Raw genomic sequence first — 17,377 nt, forward strand, 5'->3', positions numbered from 1 at the left:
GCCTTCCTGCATCAGCAGAGACCACAAATCTGATCTTCGTACCTGAAGAGTTGTTTTGATGGTTTGTTCTATCAGCTATAGATTATGTAAGGTTGGGGTCATACATGGAAAATATTTAAAATACATGGAAAATATTTAAAATACATGGAAAATATTTCGGCATCCCGTTTTCCCCCGCAGAGTGCTTTGATTTACCCACTAATATTAAAATAAACTCTTAGACCCTGGTTATCGTCATTGGGTTATGAATAATATTAGCTAATGGCCAAATGTGGAAGTCCATCAATACAACCAAGGACAGCTGGTTTCTTAGCGTGGGGCCACGTTGGGGCGGAGTGATTGTGTATGATGGTGCTCCAGAAGCCGATTAATGCCACATGAGGAGGAAACTGTGCTTCTACCCCGGATTCTTTCTCTGCATTGTCACAAGCTCGTGTTCGTATAAGATGAGAGGTGAGTGTTTGGGCCTTGTGAATCTCTGGTAAATTGAGAGCTCAGCATTGATCTGACTGTCAGTGTGTTCTTCATGAAGCTACAGAAGAAGTGCAACACGTCACCCTCCTCCTCCATGTCATTTCCAGGTCACAACTTGAAGCATATGTACAAGCCAAAGTCACACACATGACTTCTCAGCCTAGGAAAGGAACAATCTTAATAGCTGGTGAGTTCAGGGTTAGTGTTTCGTCTTTGCGTTGATTTTTCATTCTCAAGCATCAGCCTTGGTAATGACAAGCCCTGACAATGAGGTTCCTAAGCTAGAGATGAAGAAAAAATGACTGACAACTACAGTATGTCCAAAACTGCAAGTATTATACGGCTTTTGAACATTTTCAATTGCTTGGTGAGTGCTGGACTACAGCAAAAACAAAACTCTGAACATTTAACCAGGAAAAGGTTGAACTATCTGTTTGTATCCCTGACCTGAGGGGTGTAGGCGGATAGCCGGCATCAGCTTTAGGATCCAGGAGGAAGCGCCTTTGTTTCACTTTGGTAGTCGACTCTGAGACAGACAAGTCCACCACAGGGTAACCCATCTGTTTGGACCATGTGTCCATTACCTCAGATACTGGCAACCCACTTACCTGTGTCGAGAGGAGAACGAATAGATTATTGTCAGCAAATTGAACAATCATAATAAAATAGTCAGTCTGGCCATGAACAGATGGAACTTCAAACACACATTGGCAAGGGATGCCCAAAAGTTGGCTGTTTTGGCGTTCTTGAAGAAGTAGTCCCTCAGATATTTCTGTTGGAAGAGGAAAGAAGGGATGAAGCATTAAATATAGAACATTTAGAGAAAAGATCCGCTTCCAAGATACAAAACAACTATTATATACAGTACTTAAATATAATTTAAAAATCCAACTGTAGAGCTTTATACTTCACTTGTACCCCTCTTCTACCAAGGCCAACTTAGTGCTGGTTCTGGGCTGGTGTTGGTGTCAGTTCTGGGCTGGTGTTGGTGTTAGCTCTGGGCTGGTGTTGGTGTCAGTTCTGGGCTGGTGTTGGTGTCAGTTCTGGGCTGGTGTTGGTGTCAGTTCTGGGCTGGTGTTGGTGTCAGTTCTGGGCTGGTGATGGTGTTAGTTCTGGGCTGGTGTTGGTGTCAGTTCTGGGCTGGTGTTGGTGTCAGTTCTGGGCTGGTGTTGGTGTCAGTTCTGGGCTGGTGATGGTGTTAGTTCTGGGCTGGTGTTGGTGTCAGTTCTGGGCTGGTGTTGGTGTCAGTTCTGGGCTGGTTGCAACTTGCAAATGATAAAACCACATCTGTTGGTTATGTCTGTTTACACCTCTGCTTCTCCAGCACTGATTGGATTCCAACACCATAATCTTGCTATGTTCAAGCTGGAAGGTTAGTGTACACAGTAACCCCACCCCCAGCACCTCTGCCCATGGCTGTTTTTTCTATGCCAAAAGAGTATATAGTTGTTGCTCTGGAACCAGTGTGACTTTACTGTGGCAGCCCTACTTTGATAGAGAAAGGGTACAAGCTCATTATCAAGGAGAAGTGGTTTGTGTACTTACTCGGCAGCCGTCTCTGAACACGTCTTTGCCCAGCCAGTCCTCCAGCATGCGGAGGATCGATGCTCCCTAGCATAGGGTAAAGCACATTTTATGGTTTCCATGCTTTGCTGTTGCTGTAAAGCCTGATTTATGCTTCTGCGTCGTGGCGACGCCGTACCTACGCCGTACCTACGCCGTACCTACGCCGTACCTACGCCGTAGCCCCTACGTCGTCATTGTGCATTTATAGTTCTGCGTCGAGGGTACGCGTTGCTCTGTAATTCACCGCCAAGCCACTAGAGGGGTGTGGCTTTATCTTCGTATGGTTTTGGGGGACTCTTGTCGAATTCCTTAGTTTTCTTCTGGTCATAGCACATGGGTCAGAGACAGAGACAACAATGGAAGTTGTAAAGGTGGTCATACTTGCGAACCTCCTCGATAACTCTTTCTTCGGCTTGGTCCATTTTTATTTTTGCGTGTTTCTCTCACCACAGAAACTTTAAAAATGGCGGTGTTGTTGTGCTGAACCGGAAACGTCATGTGAGCGGACCAATCACAGTCCGTTGACGTTCACGTCACTACGTGTCGACGCGACGCGTAGTCAGGATTTTTTGGAGGTGCACGTCGGGCTACGGCGTAGGGGTCTGCGTTGATGGCGTAGGTACGGCGTAGGTACGGCGTAGGTACGGCGTAGGTACGGCGTAGGTACGGCGTAGGTACAGCGTAGGTACGGCGTCGCCACGACGCAGAAGCATAAATCAGGCTTAAGGCAGTTAGAGTTTCCCCAGCAGTCCTACCTTGCTGTACGATATGGCATCAAAGACAGAAGTGATCTCGTCTGGGGTTGACACGTTTACAATTATTGGGTGGGAGGTGAGGAGGGCATCGTCAGTCATGACAGGGAGCACGTCACTGATGATCATGATGTCGCGCTGTTTACCGGGTAAAAGAGCATCAGTGGGCACAGGTATTCCACGTGACTACAGCTGTATCAGGAGAACTTACCATGTCCCAGCTCGGCTCAGCTCTGTCCACCCCGATGTACTCAAAGAAACTGGCAAAGCCTTCATTCAGCCAGAGGTCATCCCACCAGTCCATGGTCACGATGTTCCCAAACCACTGCCAAACACATCCAGGCATTACACTCAGCACCACCATCACTGATAAAACATTGAGGTGCAAGTCATGAATAAACATTAAGAGAAGTAAATTATTAGCTATGACTGTAAGTAAAAGATGTAATCAGTTTTCACCTGATTAGTAGCGATAAGAAACACACAGTATCTGTTGTTATCATCACTGTGTGTAGTAAATCTAACCCAGTCCAGGGTACTAACAAGGACCAAGGTACTAACAAGGACCAGGGGCCTCATGGATCAACGGGTTCATGCAAGAAAAACTTGCTTACGCCAGGATCGGCGCTCACGTTCAGTTGTATGAACACGAAAGGTTCGTCAATTCTTGCGCTGTTTCACGCCAACTCCGGAGGTGCGGTAGAAGTTGGCGGAAAGCCAATTCTTGAATGTAATTCTGGCGTGCGAGGACAGCTGCCCGGCCGGGATCGGCATCCATCCCTCCAGCCTCTGCGCATCGATGATCTGCACATTGATGGAGTGAAAACCCTTACGATGAACGAGGGGAGCGCCGGTCGCAGCTTCTCACAAATTTGCAGGAGGATGGCCCTCGCTAGCCGGAACCAGCTCATCAGCCACTACTCTCTAAAGAGTCTCCAGCTGGTCCAGAACGCTGCAGCCAGGGTTCTGACAGGAGTTAAGAAGAGAGAACACATCTCTCTACTTTAGCTTCTCTCCTTCCTGTAGGATCTAGAATCCACTTCAAAATCCTTCTGCTGACTCATCAGGCTCTCAATGATGAAGCTCCATCCTCTCTGAAAGAACTCATTAGTCCCTCCTGTCCTACCAGAGCACTCTGCTCCCAGAATGCAGGTCTGTTAGTGACTCCCAGTATCTCTAAACCAGACTGGGAGGTAGAGCCTTCAGGTACCGGTTCCTCTACTGTGGAACCAGCATCTCTCCATGGGTCAGAGAGGCAGACACTCTGACTACGTTTAAGTCCAGGCTTAAGACCTTCCTTTATGACAGAGCCTTCAGTCAGGACTGGTTCAGGTAGCTCTGAACCATTGATAGCTATGCTGCTACAGGCTTAGACTGCTGGGGGACACATCAGGTTACATGGAGCCCTCCCCTCCCCTCTTCTCCTCTCCTCCCCTCTCCTCTCCTCTCCCCCTCTCTCCTCCTCTCCTCCCCACACATTTTTGGAACTGTCGTCACCATTACTTGTTGCACTTTGCAGTTTGGCCTTAGTGTCTCTCAGTCTCTCTGTGTTTCCACAGATCCACCAGAGCTCCAACCGCTGCCTGCATCACCCCCCCACCCCCCCCCCCCTTATTCCCTACTGTTACACCGGCCTGCGCTCCCCTCCCATGAACCAGTCTACCATCCAGTCCCCCATCAAGCTGGCTTGCTCTCCCTGCCTCCCCTCCCATGAACCAGTCTACCATCCAGTCCCCCATCAAGCTGGCTTGCTCTCCCTGCCTCCCCTCCCATGAACCAGTCTACCATCCAGTCCCCCATCAAGCTGCCCTGCTCTCCCTGCCTCCCCTCCCATGAACCAGTCTACCATCCAGTCCCCCATCAAGCTGGCTTGCTCTCCCTGCCTCCCCTCCCATGAACCAGTCTACCATCCAGTCCCCCATCAAGCTGGCTTGCTCTCCCTGCCTCCCCTTCCATGAACCAGTCTACCATCCAGTCCCCCATCAAGCTGGCTTGCTCTCCCTGCCTCCCCTTCCATGAACCAGTCTACCATCCAGTCCCCCATCAAGCTGGCTTGCTCTCCCTGCCTCCCCTTCCAGAAGCTTCCTTCTTCAACTGTTATTAACATTTCCATGTTTCCTACATTCTGTGTTATAAACTGTTTTCTTGTCTTTACCAACATCTCCTGCACGTCTGTCCCTCCTGGTGAGGGATCCTCCTCCCCTCCTCACCCTGAGGTTTCTCCCATTTTTCCCTGTTAAAGGTTTTCTATGGAGTTTCTCCTCAGTCGATGTGAGGCTCTGAGGGCAGAGGATGTTGTTATGATGCCATGAAGCCTGGAGACAAACTGGAGGTGAAAATGGGCTACAAAGAAAACTGCCTTGCCTTGCCACTCATCTGAATTGTGCACCAAGTCCTCCCGCTCCCTGAAATGACGCTCCGTCTTATTGCACCGTTTGCCACGTCCTCCAACAGCGCTGCCATTGTTGGAAGTTGCACATTCAGCAAAATCGTGAAGGCTCTTTTATAGCCGCTTCAGTAATGCCAGCAGGTGTTTGTGTTTGTGTTGATGGCTTTTTTGTACCCGATGTATGTGCGGTTGTCAAATAATGTCAGTTACCAAACACCGCCACAGGGTGTCGCCAACGGACCAAAGTGCAGTCAACACAAGAATCGGCTTTCCGCCAACTTCTACCGCACCTCCGGAGTTGGCGTGAAACAGCGCAAGAATCGTCGCACTTTTCGCGTTGATATATCTGAACGTGAGCGCCGATCCTGGCGTATGCAAGTTTTTCTTGCATGAACAGCGTTGATACATGAGGCCCCTGGTCAGCTGAATTGGTCCGGGTTCTCCCCTCATCAAGAGTCTTCAGTTCTAGTCTCTGGAGGGGAGCTGCAGGCTTTTAGAACTCTGTGAAGTTGTGACCTTCTACAGAATCACTAGGTCACATGACAATCTGTGTCCCAGCCAGGATCTGTGTGGGGTTTCAGGTGTGGATGCACTGTAAAAAGCCCAACTTTTACTTTTTGGGCTAAAAATGCATTTTAATTTAATAAAACTTTAAATTCTTAATTATTAACATTGAGGCAGTAATTTCAGTGAGACCAGCAAGCCTCGCTAGTTGTGTGTTGCAAAGTAACTTGGTGAGTTGGACAAACTGACATGTTTCAGTTTGGAGTCAATACAAGGTGCAGAAGTTGTGCTAACTCATCAGTTCTTGTTGTGGGAAGCGCCAATGTCAACTTTCTGAGTTGGGCGAATTGAAGAACTCCGCCCACTTCCTCATTCTTCACCTTTTGCAGAATGGAGCTCAATGCACACAGCTTTAGCAGGTCTGTATGACCTACTTTTCATTTAACTTATCAAATGGTGTCACTATTTATGGTGTGATGAATTACCTTGATAAGTTTAGGAGGCACTATCAACAGTAAAAGAGACATGTATTCTTTTGGGGAAGCCACAGTCTCTCCCCAGTGCAGACACACCCATAGCATGTAGCAGCTAGCATGACGGAGAGACAGGTGTGAGGCAGGGGTGAGGCAGGAGTGCAAAATAATGATTTGAGATGTAAATTTTTGCTCAAATGCAACTGTAAGATAAGCTTTTATTAGTGGTTCCCGCAGAAAAATTGACTTGCCAAGGCGGTGAGTGGCGGGGGCGCGTGTGCGTTTGCGTGTGCGCACGTGGACAGCTGCTCACGCGTCGTGCGCGCGCGTGTGTTTTCCTCTAATTTTTTTTCTTTTTTTTCCCAAGGAAAGTCAGCAAGACGGTGGAGCGAGTTAGCTTAGGCGGCCGCCCTCGCTACAAAGCGCTGAAGGAAACGGTCTCTGCATTTCAGTGTGTTTTTCAACTCATCTGAAGTGGCCATGTACACTGGGACCAGTGCCTGAATACTGTTACTATGTGGGCGCACCAGTCAGCACACGCCAGGGCTCCTTAGACTGCATCAGGCCAGAGCCATGGCATTTCCACCTGAGATGGATCAACTGCTGGAAAAACCGGATAATGAGGTGAATTTCAGGCATAATAATACCATTTCCCTGGACATTATGTACATATAAAAAAAAAACTACAAAAACTCAGAAAAAAAATATAAATGGTGTGTGTTTGTGTTTCAGACGTCTGACATCACAGTGCATCGGCAGACGGCAGCACTGAAGAAGGGCCCTCCATGGTAGCTCCCAGACTGTCGTAAGGAGCTGTTCAAGACCTGTCCTGTGAGTCGAGTATGATGCCTTCATTAAACATGCGCTCTGTGTTTACTTCATTTTATTATGCTGTATCTGATTCAGGTTTTTTTTCCCCTATTGTCCTCTTTCTGGTGTAATTGCTGTCATATGCTGTGTAAAGGGGATACATTTTTGGTGTGAAATGTTAAGTCGAGAAGGAAACTTTTGTTTATGCAATATTTGGACTAATTTTAGTAATAGCTCGTTGTGAGCCATAGCACTTTAATGGCAAATCGCTTGCAGTTGATGATTTGACTATTTCATGTTTGTCATCACAAGGAAACTGACCCAGAGGAGCAGCAGACAGAAGGCGTCACTGTGGGTATCCTAACTGTGAAGGAAGATGATGGTTCAGCTGCTCCGTCCAGAGTCCAGAACATGGCTGTTATCATGGAAGCGCACATCGTCCTTCAAGATCTCCCTGACATGCCAACGGCAGTGGCTTACCTCTCTGGCCTGATCCATGCTCTAAACCTAAAGTATCCAAAAAAGCTGAGGTACACTTTTGAAACAATTCAGACGGTTTTCATGGGTTTGCAACTGATCTCTCAGCAAGGGTCAGGTCCTTACAAAACAAACTACTTCAGTGAAAAAGAAGAAATATATTTCAGGGAGCATCTCTCCATAATTGAGCAAACTGAGTTGGTAGATTTCAGATAAGACCTTTGTTTATGCTTCTGTGTGAGGTTGCTGAGCTGTGACCACATGGAGCAGCATGACTGGAAAGGCTTGGTTCGTTTTATTTCTACTGCACTTGATTGCACTTGACTGTGACGTTTTTCCCCACTGACCTCATCCTGGTGACATACTGTGTACATTTTTGGTTAAGATTGAAATGTTTAATATGTACATCTCACTGCTTTTATTTTTACTTTGTCTCCCCATGCTAAAATAATTCAAAGATTTATCCTGCACCTAAGTGAGTATAGTGTGCATTGATGACACATTTGCTACCAGCATTCGCTGCTAATATGTCACAGTCTTGTTAGGTTGGTGGTTCTGCATCCTTATCAGGACGTATTCAATTTTGTGAAGATGTCAGATTTTGTTAAGATGTGGATCATTTTAAGGGGTGAGTGTGAGATCTCACAAAATGTTAAATCGCTGTATTTGATGTTCAAGATGTGATGCATGCTATAGGGGTGTCACAATACCTGCTCACAGATTTAAAGCATTTTAAATTTAAATATCCCTTTTTAGTTGGGGTGGTTTTGTAGGTACCCCAAGGACACAACCCCTTCTGGTACATGTGGCTCTTCGTTAACTGCTGTGTTTTCTCTTCACATCAAACAAGGATGCCATTATTGTTTTGGATAGACCTTTGATTTTAAGGTCACAAAATTCAATCATTTTGATCAAGATCGATTTTATTCTAATATGAAGGAAAACTCACAGAGGACTGTTTTAGTCAAGTTTAGTGACACCCCCATTGTCTGAGGTTTGAAACATGAACTTGATTACGAATCTCATTTCTCCTCCTGAGAAGTTGTTCCCCAAAAATAAAGGTTTGAAAGTAATGTACTTTGTGCGTATTATTTACATTATTTATTTGAGGTATTGGCCCTACTGTAACTGTTGCAGTGCAATTTCAATTCACATGTTTATGACTCAAACTTGTATTATTGTTATATCATTATTATTATTATTATTGTGATTAGTAGTAGTGGTAGTGGTAGTAGTGGCCCAACTTTTTGTTTTTTACGGTGTGGGTGTAGAGTTTCCTGGGAAGGGCTCAGGGCTGTGTTGTAGGTGGGGGCAGGTACTGATGAATTGGCTCCAGTGGGACCTAGATGGTTTTCTCTCTATCTTCTGTAGTCCAGATGTGGACCTGCTGACCTCACAGGAATGTCCCTCTTCTTCCAGATGTAAGGGGACAGCAGCGTCTGGACCTGAGCTAGTGGTTCTCCTTGGTTGGGCCATCCATTTGTGTTGTGGTTTTGTTACCTGATGTACAGATCAGTGCATTCCTGCTGCACAGGATCACATAAACTTGGGTACTGGTCTTGTGTGGGGTGTTTAGTCCTCACGGGGACCAGCTTCTGGCACAGAGGGTTACTGGTTTGAAGTATGGAATGTGTGTTGTTGAAAATCCTCCTTTTTGTCTCCTCCGCTCAGTCTGGTCCACACTATGGGAAGTTTTGACAAAGACACAGTTGGAGTAGCTGCAGGTTTTAAGGGCTTCCCTGATGTGTCTCTGGTCCATCTGTCTCCCCTAGGTCCATGTGGACATTTTCTCAGCCTGGTGGTTTAGTGTTCCAATGACTACCAGGTTAGTTTCCTGTAGACTTCAAAAGTGAAGCTCCCATCCTGAATGGCGCAGGGGTGAAATCATCCCAGGCAGCAGCTCAACTCAGACCCATCAGCACCAGCATCAGCTGGGTTACCTGCAACACTTCCAAACATCTAACCAGGATTCCAGCACCCTTAGTGGGAAAACTTCACATCACATCAGAACTCCAGGGTTTAGCTCACAAGACTTGGAAGAGAACACTAGACCCAGATGGAACCATGGTCTCACTGGATGACACTTGACTCTTCACATGTGTTCCAACCCAGGGAGCAGTTTAGATGATGAGTAGACACCTGCTGCAGGATGGCACTCTGGCCAGCAAGACCAGGTTCTCCACCTTTGTGCCTTCCTGGACCTCTGCCTTAACACAGTCCACTCCCAGTACAGTGGAGGTTTCGACAAACAGAAACATGGTTGGGCCACTGGTGCGCCAGTGTTCCTAGTAGTGGCCAAGCATTATATGGAGGAGGTTGAGGGACAAGCATGGAACATGTTCAAAGGTGTATACAGGTTCAAAATTCAGTGAGGTGTCATAAGAGGTTAAGTTGTACATCTTGATGTATTCCAAATTAACCTCTGATGTGTTATTCCTGTCACTTTGACCAGTTCATAAAGTTTTTATTGATTACCTCAAGGCCACTTCCCAGTGAAATAACTGATATGTGATCCATAAAAAAGCAATAAAGATTTACTTCACTGCACTCTGAATATTTTCTGTCAATAAGCAATTTTTCCCAGAGTGAAAGGAGAATCATGCTTTGAGATATGGGCAGTGATCAGCTTATCTCTGTCTTGTGTTGGCTGGCTGGATGGACACTTCTGCATTACATATGCATTCAGGATGGAAGGTGGACTTTTTGTGACCAGGATATTGGGCCACTTCCTGTTAATAGTTAGTATAAAGTTATTCCTTTATAATGGAGAGTCCTCCTGAGAGACTCCATGGAGAGGCACCACCTCCACCCACTGGTGAGCTCAGTGCTGGACCCTCTGCAGTTTGTATAGAGTTATTCCTTTATAATGGAGAGTCCTCCTGAGAGACTCCATGGAGAGGCACCACCTCCATCCACTGGTGAGCTCAGTGCTGGACCCTCTGCAGTTTGCCTACCAGCCCGGCATTGGGATGGAAGATGCAGTTATCTACCTGCTACACCGATCCCTCTCTCACCTGGAGCAGGTGGGGAGCACCGTGAGGGTCATGTTCTTTGACTTCTCCAGTGCCTTCAACACCGTCCAGCCTGCACAGCTGGGAGGGAAGCTGGAGGCAGCTGGAGTGGATGAGCAGCTGACCACATCGACCAATGACTACCTCACCAACAGACCACAGTACGTGAGGCTCCAGAACTGTGTGTCTGATGTGGTAGTCCGCAGAACGGGGGCGCTGCATGGCACAGTCCTCTCACCCTTTCTGTTCAGTCTGTACACTTAAGACTTCAGATACAACTCGGACCACTGCCACCTACAGAAGTTCTCAGAGGATACGGCCATCATCGGATGCATATCGGTGCAAACTTCAGCTGGTTCAGAACTCTGCTGAACACATCATTACCACGACCCCATCTAGCTGTCACATCTCCTGGCTGCCCATTACTCACCGCATCCAATACAAGATCCTACTTTTAACATACAAGAACATCCATAAGTTGCACCACCCCCCCATACCTCTCTGACCTGCTCCCCATGACCCCCCCCCCCCGACCAGCAGAACACACACAGAAACACTGGGGCACTTTTTAAAATCCAGGCTCCAAACCCATCTGTTCCATCTCGCCTTCTCTCTTTAATTGTTTATGTTTATTCTTATTGTTTGCATGCACTTGAATGTATTCTTGTATGCACTTGTTTAAATGTATTTTTACTTTGTAAGGTGACCTTAAGTGTCAAGAAAGACACCACTAAATAAAATTAATCATAATTATTATTGTTATTATTATAATAAGGCCCCTATCAGAGGACAGAGACTCTCCAAGACAAGAGATGTTCTCAGAGAAATCACAATATTCAAAAAGGGAAACTGGCTTGTTAAAAACATTTTGCAGATCACCATCATTTCTTCTGTGAATCTTGAGAGGGTTTCTGTTGTCTTTCCCAGACAACTGCCCACACTTCTTTGATTCCCCTCCAAGCTGCCTGAGAGTCCTCACTACTGTGCTTATGTTCAACTTTATTCTTATACATTCTCATGGCTGGCTTTTCTCAGAAAAGATCATTTGTTTCTTCTTACTCAGGACATTTTCTTAGTTCCTAAGTGACCATTGGTTTGTTGTTGGGGAACACAGTGATGTGTTTACAGGGAATATTATTGTCCACACAGTTGCTTAAGTTCATTTTGGGTCAGGGCATAGAGTGGGCAGAGGGACATAGAGTAGATAGTATTCGGAGATCAGTGTTACTTAAAGTACCTCTCATTGATGTGGAAGCAGACCTCCTTCAGTGGGTTGGGGGAGGGATCATTGTAAGAGACTTACATAGAGGTTTTGTGATGTCACAGAGCTCATGTCCTGCACCTCAAACAAAGGTCACTGCACTACATAAAGTTGCAATGCGTGTAATTATACTGAAATCTTGTACTAGGTTTTTACCAAAATCTGCCTCAGACTGTGTTTACAAATTTTTTACTGACCAAGTCTTGTCAAAACCTGACATATTGCTCCATTACACAACACTACAATACTACACTTTTGATCACAAACACTGAGTTGGAGATGTGTGTGTGTGTGTGTGTGTGTGTGTGTGTGTGTGTGTGTGTGTGTGTGTGTGTGTGTGTGTGTGCATGCATGCGTACATGCGTGCAGTGGTGCTAAATGCTAAACGTGGCTCGACTTGTAACTGCTCCTTCCTGACTCCTCAACCCCTGCCACATGAATGCAATGACACAAAAGTACTGCCTGTGACATACTGAAAATTCCAACTTCTACATGACTCTGATACATTGAAGGTGACAGAGACAGCAAAAAATCATGAGCAGGTAGGTTGTGTTGTGGTACCTGATGAACAAGTTCATGGGCGATGACACTGGCCACTCGCTGCTTATTGTAGGAGGACGACTGGTTCTCATCGTACAGCAGGTTGGTCTCCCTGTAGGTGATCAGGCCCCAGTTCTCCATTGCACCAGTGCCAAAGTCAGGGATGGCTATCTTATCTGGACCAAGGCAACACAGAGGCTCCACAGAAACAAGGACTTGTCAAGTGTTTTATTGCACTATTGCGTTATTGATAGGGATGGAAAAACAATAAATTAATTTCCATTAAATACTTACAGAAAAAATGTATTGTAATGATAGCATTGAAAATTCCCCTTCTAAAGTCCATCCACCCATTCATGTTCTCCCTCTTCTCCTGTTGAGGGTGGTGGGGGTGGAGCCTATCCCAGCAGCCTTCCCCCTGGACGGGTCACCAGTCCATGGCAGGGCCAACACATAGAGACAGACAACCATTGGCTCTCCCAGCCACGCCTACGGTCAATTTAGAGTCTGGATTAACCTGGTCCCCTCTTGATGTCTTTGGACTGTGGAGGAAGCTGGAGTACCAGAGAGGACCACTGCTCCACTGTGTCATCCCCTTCTGAATTATATTAATATATTTGTACATCTACCAAAATCGTATTTAATTGAAAAAAATCGGGTTAAAGTCCATTTCATCTCGGAGAAGAGATGACAAACCCTCAAGCACCCAAAATGTTGCTGTCTGGTTTGGAGAGAATAGTATCAAACGTTTTTGCAAGGGCAGCATGGTGGAGCAGTGGTCGTCAGTGTGGCCCCCCAGCAAGAAGATTGTGGGTGGAGCCCCGGCTGCAGCACGGGGTCTTTCTGGGTGAGTCTCCATGTTCTCCCTGTTCCTGCTGGGTTCTCTCTGGTACTCCAGCTTCCTCCACAGTCCAAAGACATCAAGAGGGGACCAGGTTAATCCAGACTCTAAATTGACCGTAGGCGTGGCTGGGAGAGCCAATGGTTGTCTGTCTCTATGTGTTGGCCCTGCCATGGACTGGTGACCCATCCAGGGGGAAGGCTGCTGGGATAGGCTCCACCCCCACCACCCTCAACAGGAGAAGAGAATGGATGGATGGATGTTTTTTCAAGGGACAAACTTGTCTATAACTAAGACTTTGGCTCCTCTTTCCACCCTGTAAAGGTGGAAGTATTCTGCTTGACTACTGCAACGCTATGAAATGCACTTGCATGCTCTTACACATGCAACTGTTCAGGAAATCTCAGGGAGGAGCTGTTTACCTTGAACAGAGACCTGCTGTTATTAGGAAAATATTGTGATCCTGAACACAAAGAAGAACTTCCTACCCAGTTTTTTGATGGAGTACGTCATGTTGAAGTATTCCTCAAAGTAATCAAAGATGACCTTTGTTGTATCAGCTGCAAATGTTGCTGTACTTAACTGAGTTGGCTGGGTGTAAATTCTCAACTAAAAAAGAAAGAAGAAAAGAAAATGCATGTGAGAGAGAATGAGAGATGGTTTAAATCAGTTTATTTCAAATATTTCATTTCATTTCAAATGTATTCATATTGTGCCAGTCCACAACAGACTCATTTCAACAATTGTGCTATCATCTTGTTAAACTCACAGGAATTCCTTTGGCGGATGTTCGTTCCACATATTGGAATTGGTGCACGGCAAAACATACCAAATAAGTACTCATTGGAACCGACTTTTGGAAGGAGGTCCTCTTTTTATTGCCAGGCAATTTTTCAGGGTTACCCTGCAGAGGCAAAGGAAAGGGTTTATTGGCTCGTGTGTGTCAAGCTCAATGGGTCCAAGAAACCAGAGGCATTCCTCTCCAAGCTTCTTCTACTGTACCTGGCTGGGAAGAATAACCAGGTTCAAATACCAAATAAACCAGGTTAAACTGTGAAGACACCTCAATTGTTATGTTAGGAACTTCATGCAAATCTATGCTGTCTCAAAAGAAAATCCTTCCATCCGTCCATTTTCTTCTGCTTATCCTGTTAAGGGTCACAGGGGGTGGAGCCTAATCCCCGCAGCTTTCGTGCGGGAAGCGGGGTTCACCCTGGATAGTTCACCAGTCCATGGCAGGGCCAACAGACAACCACTGGCTCTCCCAGCCACGCCTACGGTCAATTTAGAGTCTGAATTAACCTGGTCCCCTCTTGATGTCTTTGGACTGTGGAGGAAGCAGGAGTACCAGAGAGAACCCACGCAGGCACAGGGAGAACACGCAGACCCCACACAGAAAGACCCCATGTCCGAGCAGGGACTCAAATCCGGAGCCTTCTTGCTGTGAGGCGACAGTTCTAACCACTGCACCACTGTGCTGCCCTAAAAAGAAAATATGCACCTAATAAAAATACTAAATAAACTTTGGACCCTAAAATCCATTGAATAACCTTACACAACCCTGAGAACAGGCTATGCTAATCAAGCTAAACTGGTGAGCCAGTAATCCACCCATGCAACAGGTTAACTGCAGTGATAATCGCTTCTCTGAGGTTCCTCTATTATTTGTTACTTAATGACTTGTAATTTTTTAAGTTGGTTCTATCCTCCTGCCTCTGTTGCCCCAAATGTCATTTCAACAAACTGAGCCATACATCTCATGATGAAAATACTGAGTGCTGCTGACTGAGTCCTACCTCCACTGGCATGTTGGACAGAGCTTCATAGTTAGCATCATGAATGATGGAGATATTGTAGGTGGCCTTCTTATTGGGTTCATCAAAGCAGGGAAATGACTTGCGGGCATCTGTTGGCTCATGATCAGTGGCAGCAATCTTTCTGGTGATCACATGAAAGGGAAGTTATTATTATTATTATGATTATTATTATGATTTTTATTATCATTATTATGATTGTTGTTGTTGTTGTTCTGGACAAGAATTTGCACCTGCCTTTTCTGGTCATTATTGCATAACTTAAAGTGAAACTTCACACAAACTTTGTGTTTGCCTTTCAAGTTCTCATAAATGACTCATTGTAACAACTCCACAATGCAGTAAGAACCAGCCAATCACGGTATATGTAGCTTGAGGCAGCAGCGACAGAACAGCTACTGCATCAAAATAACAGCAAAAGCATAACTGCCCGACACAGAATGTGCCAGCTGGTTGCAGCGGCTACTTGCAACTGAGTCCTGAGCCCCAAGTGTTCTCATGAGTTTTAATTTCCAGTCAAAGTGTAAGTGGATTACTGATCGTTCATCAAGATTAAGGAGACCTGGATCACACCAGACGACCTTGAGAATTTTTAAACGGGCGTTTTTTTGATAATTAAGCTGTTGTTAGTTGTCAGTCTCCATTAGCTTCAAGCTAAATACACGTGACTCTCTCTTTCTGCATTCTGGAGGACAAGCAGTCAAATACAACAGGGTACTAATGAATCTAGTCCAGGGGTAAGTGGGGTAATTTGACAGTTAGAGGGGGGAAGTGTAGAGTGAAGACCACAGTCAGCAATGAATTGTGGCACTCTGGTGCTTCCCCCTAATACAACAGCAGTCCTGGCTGGTGAAGCGCTGCATGTGAAAAAGGGGTTTTGGTTTTGTCTTCATCAAACCTTGATTTCTTACCTTCACATCATTTTCTGGTATTACAAGTTTTCTTAAATCAAAATTTTGATGTTCAACTGCTGTGATATGTCATAAAATTACACATGCTTACATACATTTCTGGAACACAAATGCTCATAAATTTTAGAGTCAGAGGATTTTACATGGAACATTTTTGGAAACAAACAGATTCACCAACTGTTGTTTAACCGTAGCCAACTTTCCCAACAGTATAATTTGTTCCAAGAAGTGTAACCCTTCTCCCAGGAACCTTCCGTAGAACTGATGCATTGAATTTCAACTAATCTTTATGATTCGGGCTGAGTTATGAATAATAGAAGTTCATACAGTGACAGTATGGTTTACCATATTTATGGGAGGGTAATCAATAACTGACACATTAGATTAGTGACCAGTGGCAACTATCATGAAGTCATGTAATACATGAACACATTCAGTCGCTGATATAAATGGAGACATCTGCATCTGTCTTCTGTAATTAGAAAATGTGAAACTGGAACCAATTGATGGGTAAAAGATACAGACCAGTGTGTTTCCATGTGTCACACAGGTAACACGCCTGAACTCACTTGGTGACCCCCTCCTCAGTGTAGACAACCCTGTAGAATCCCACCACTGAGCCGTTGAGCCTCCCCTGGAAGTCAAGGCTGAGCACATGCACCTCTCCGGGGCCAGTGACAGGCAGCTCCTGTGTGGCCTCCACCACCAAATACTGCTGAGCTTTGTATTCAAAGCAACTGTGGACAAGCTCGTCCTTGAGCTGCCCATGGCTGTCGATCATCTTCAGCCTGGGCTTGGCACTGACAAATGTGTCCCTGATGTGGAGCCACAGATGGTGGGTGGGCTTGCTGATTTCCACATGGATGTCAACTGTTCCAGCATAGGTGTCACTCTCAAGGTCTGGCTCTAGAAGCAGGTCGTAATGAACTGGGTTCACGTAGCTGGGGAGACGGAAATTCTTCCAGTCCCCACTGGAATCATCGGAAGGCATGCATGGACCTCTGCCAGGTGGAGGTGTCGGAGGAGGATTTCCTGTGGGGGCTGGTGTGGAGTGAGGGGTGGCGGTTCCAGACCCAGAGAGGCCCACCCCAAGGCCCACTGCTAAAGAGCATACCACAACTGTTGCGCAGATTATGACAACATGTTTCCCACGGATGTAGTAATGCTTCGGCTGATTCTCCAGGACCATGCTTTCAACCATGGCAGCTTCCAATGCTTGCACACACCTCTGAGGGCTAAAATATCTCCAGGTAAACGTCTGTCTGCCTGGGATGAAGTCAGAACTGAAGTTGTTTGCCCACAGAGACCGTAGATTATCTGTGTTAGCTGATCCAGCTCTGTGGTGCTAAGGGGTGGAGAGAGGAAATGGAAGGAAGAAGAAGAGAGAGGAGAGGGAATCCTTTTACTCAACAGAGAAAATCACAACGCCTCCTCCTGTTAAACATCTACAATCAGCCTGTAAATCAACAGCTAAACCTCAACTTTATGTGAGTTGCTCTGCAAAAACAAGAAGAAGAAAACCAAGTATTTAAGTGGAGCCTCAGGTCCCAGTCT

At 45.9% G+C, this 17,377-nt stretch overlaps 1 protein-coding gene across 2 annotated transcripts in view; it reads right to left on the bottom strand.

Annotated features, from left to right (window-relative positions):
• enpep (glutamyl aminopeptidase) overlaps positions 1-17,162 on the bottom strand; it is a 47,724-nt gene extending 30,562 nt beyond the window's left edge. For both annotated transcript variants that reach the window (XM_086183290.1, XM_086183289.1), the window contains exons 1-10: positions 16,393-17,162; positions 14,895-15,036; positions 13,868-14,002; positions 13,587-13,707; positions 12,279-12,433; positions 3,004-3,117; positions 2,796-2,930; positions 2,020-2,085; positions 1,181-1,246; positions 922-1,082 (exon numbers count right to left, since the gene is read on the bottom strand). In XM_086183290.1, coding sequence (XP_086039416.1) covers positions 922-1,082; positions 1,181-1,246; positions 2,020-2,085; positions 2,796-2,930; positions 3,004-3,117; positions 12,279-12,433; positions 13,587-13,707; positions 13,868-14,002; positions 14,895-15,036; positions 16,393-17,024 — 1,727 coding nt within the window. In that variant the 5' untranslated portion in view covers positions 17,025-17,162. The remainder of the gene's footprint in view (positions 1-921; positions 1,083-1,180; positions 1,247-2,019; positions 2,086-2,795; positions 2,931-3,003; positions 3,118-12,278; positions 12,434-13,586; positions 13,708-13,867; positions 14,003-14,894; positions 15,037-16,392) is intronic.
• Between the last annotated feature and the right edge of the window lie 215 nt (positions 17,163-17,377).

The sequence above is a fragment of the Aulostomus chinensis genome, chromosome 17, assembly GCF_037954235.1.
Source record: "Aulostomus chinensis isolate RoL2024-O1b breed Wild chromosome 17, RoL_Achi_v1.0, whole genome shotgun sequence".
Lineage (NCBI taxonomy): Eukaryota > Metazoa > Chordata > Actinopteri > Syngnathiformes > Aulostomidae > Aulostomus > Aulostomus chinensis.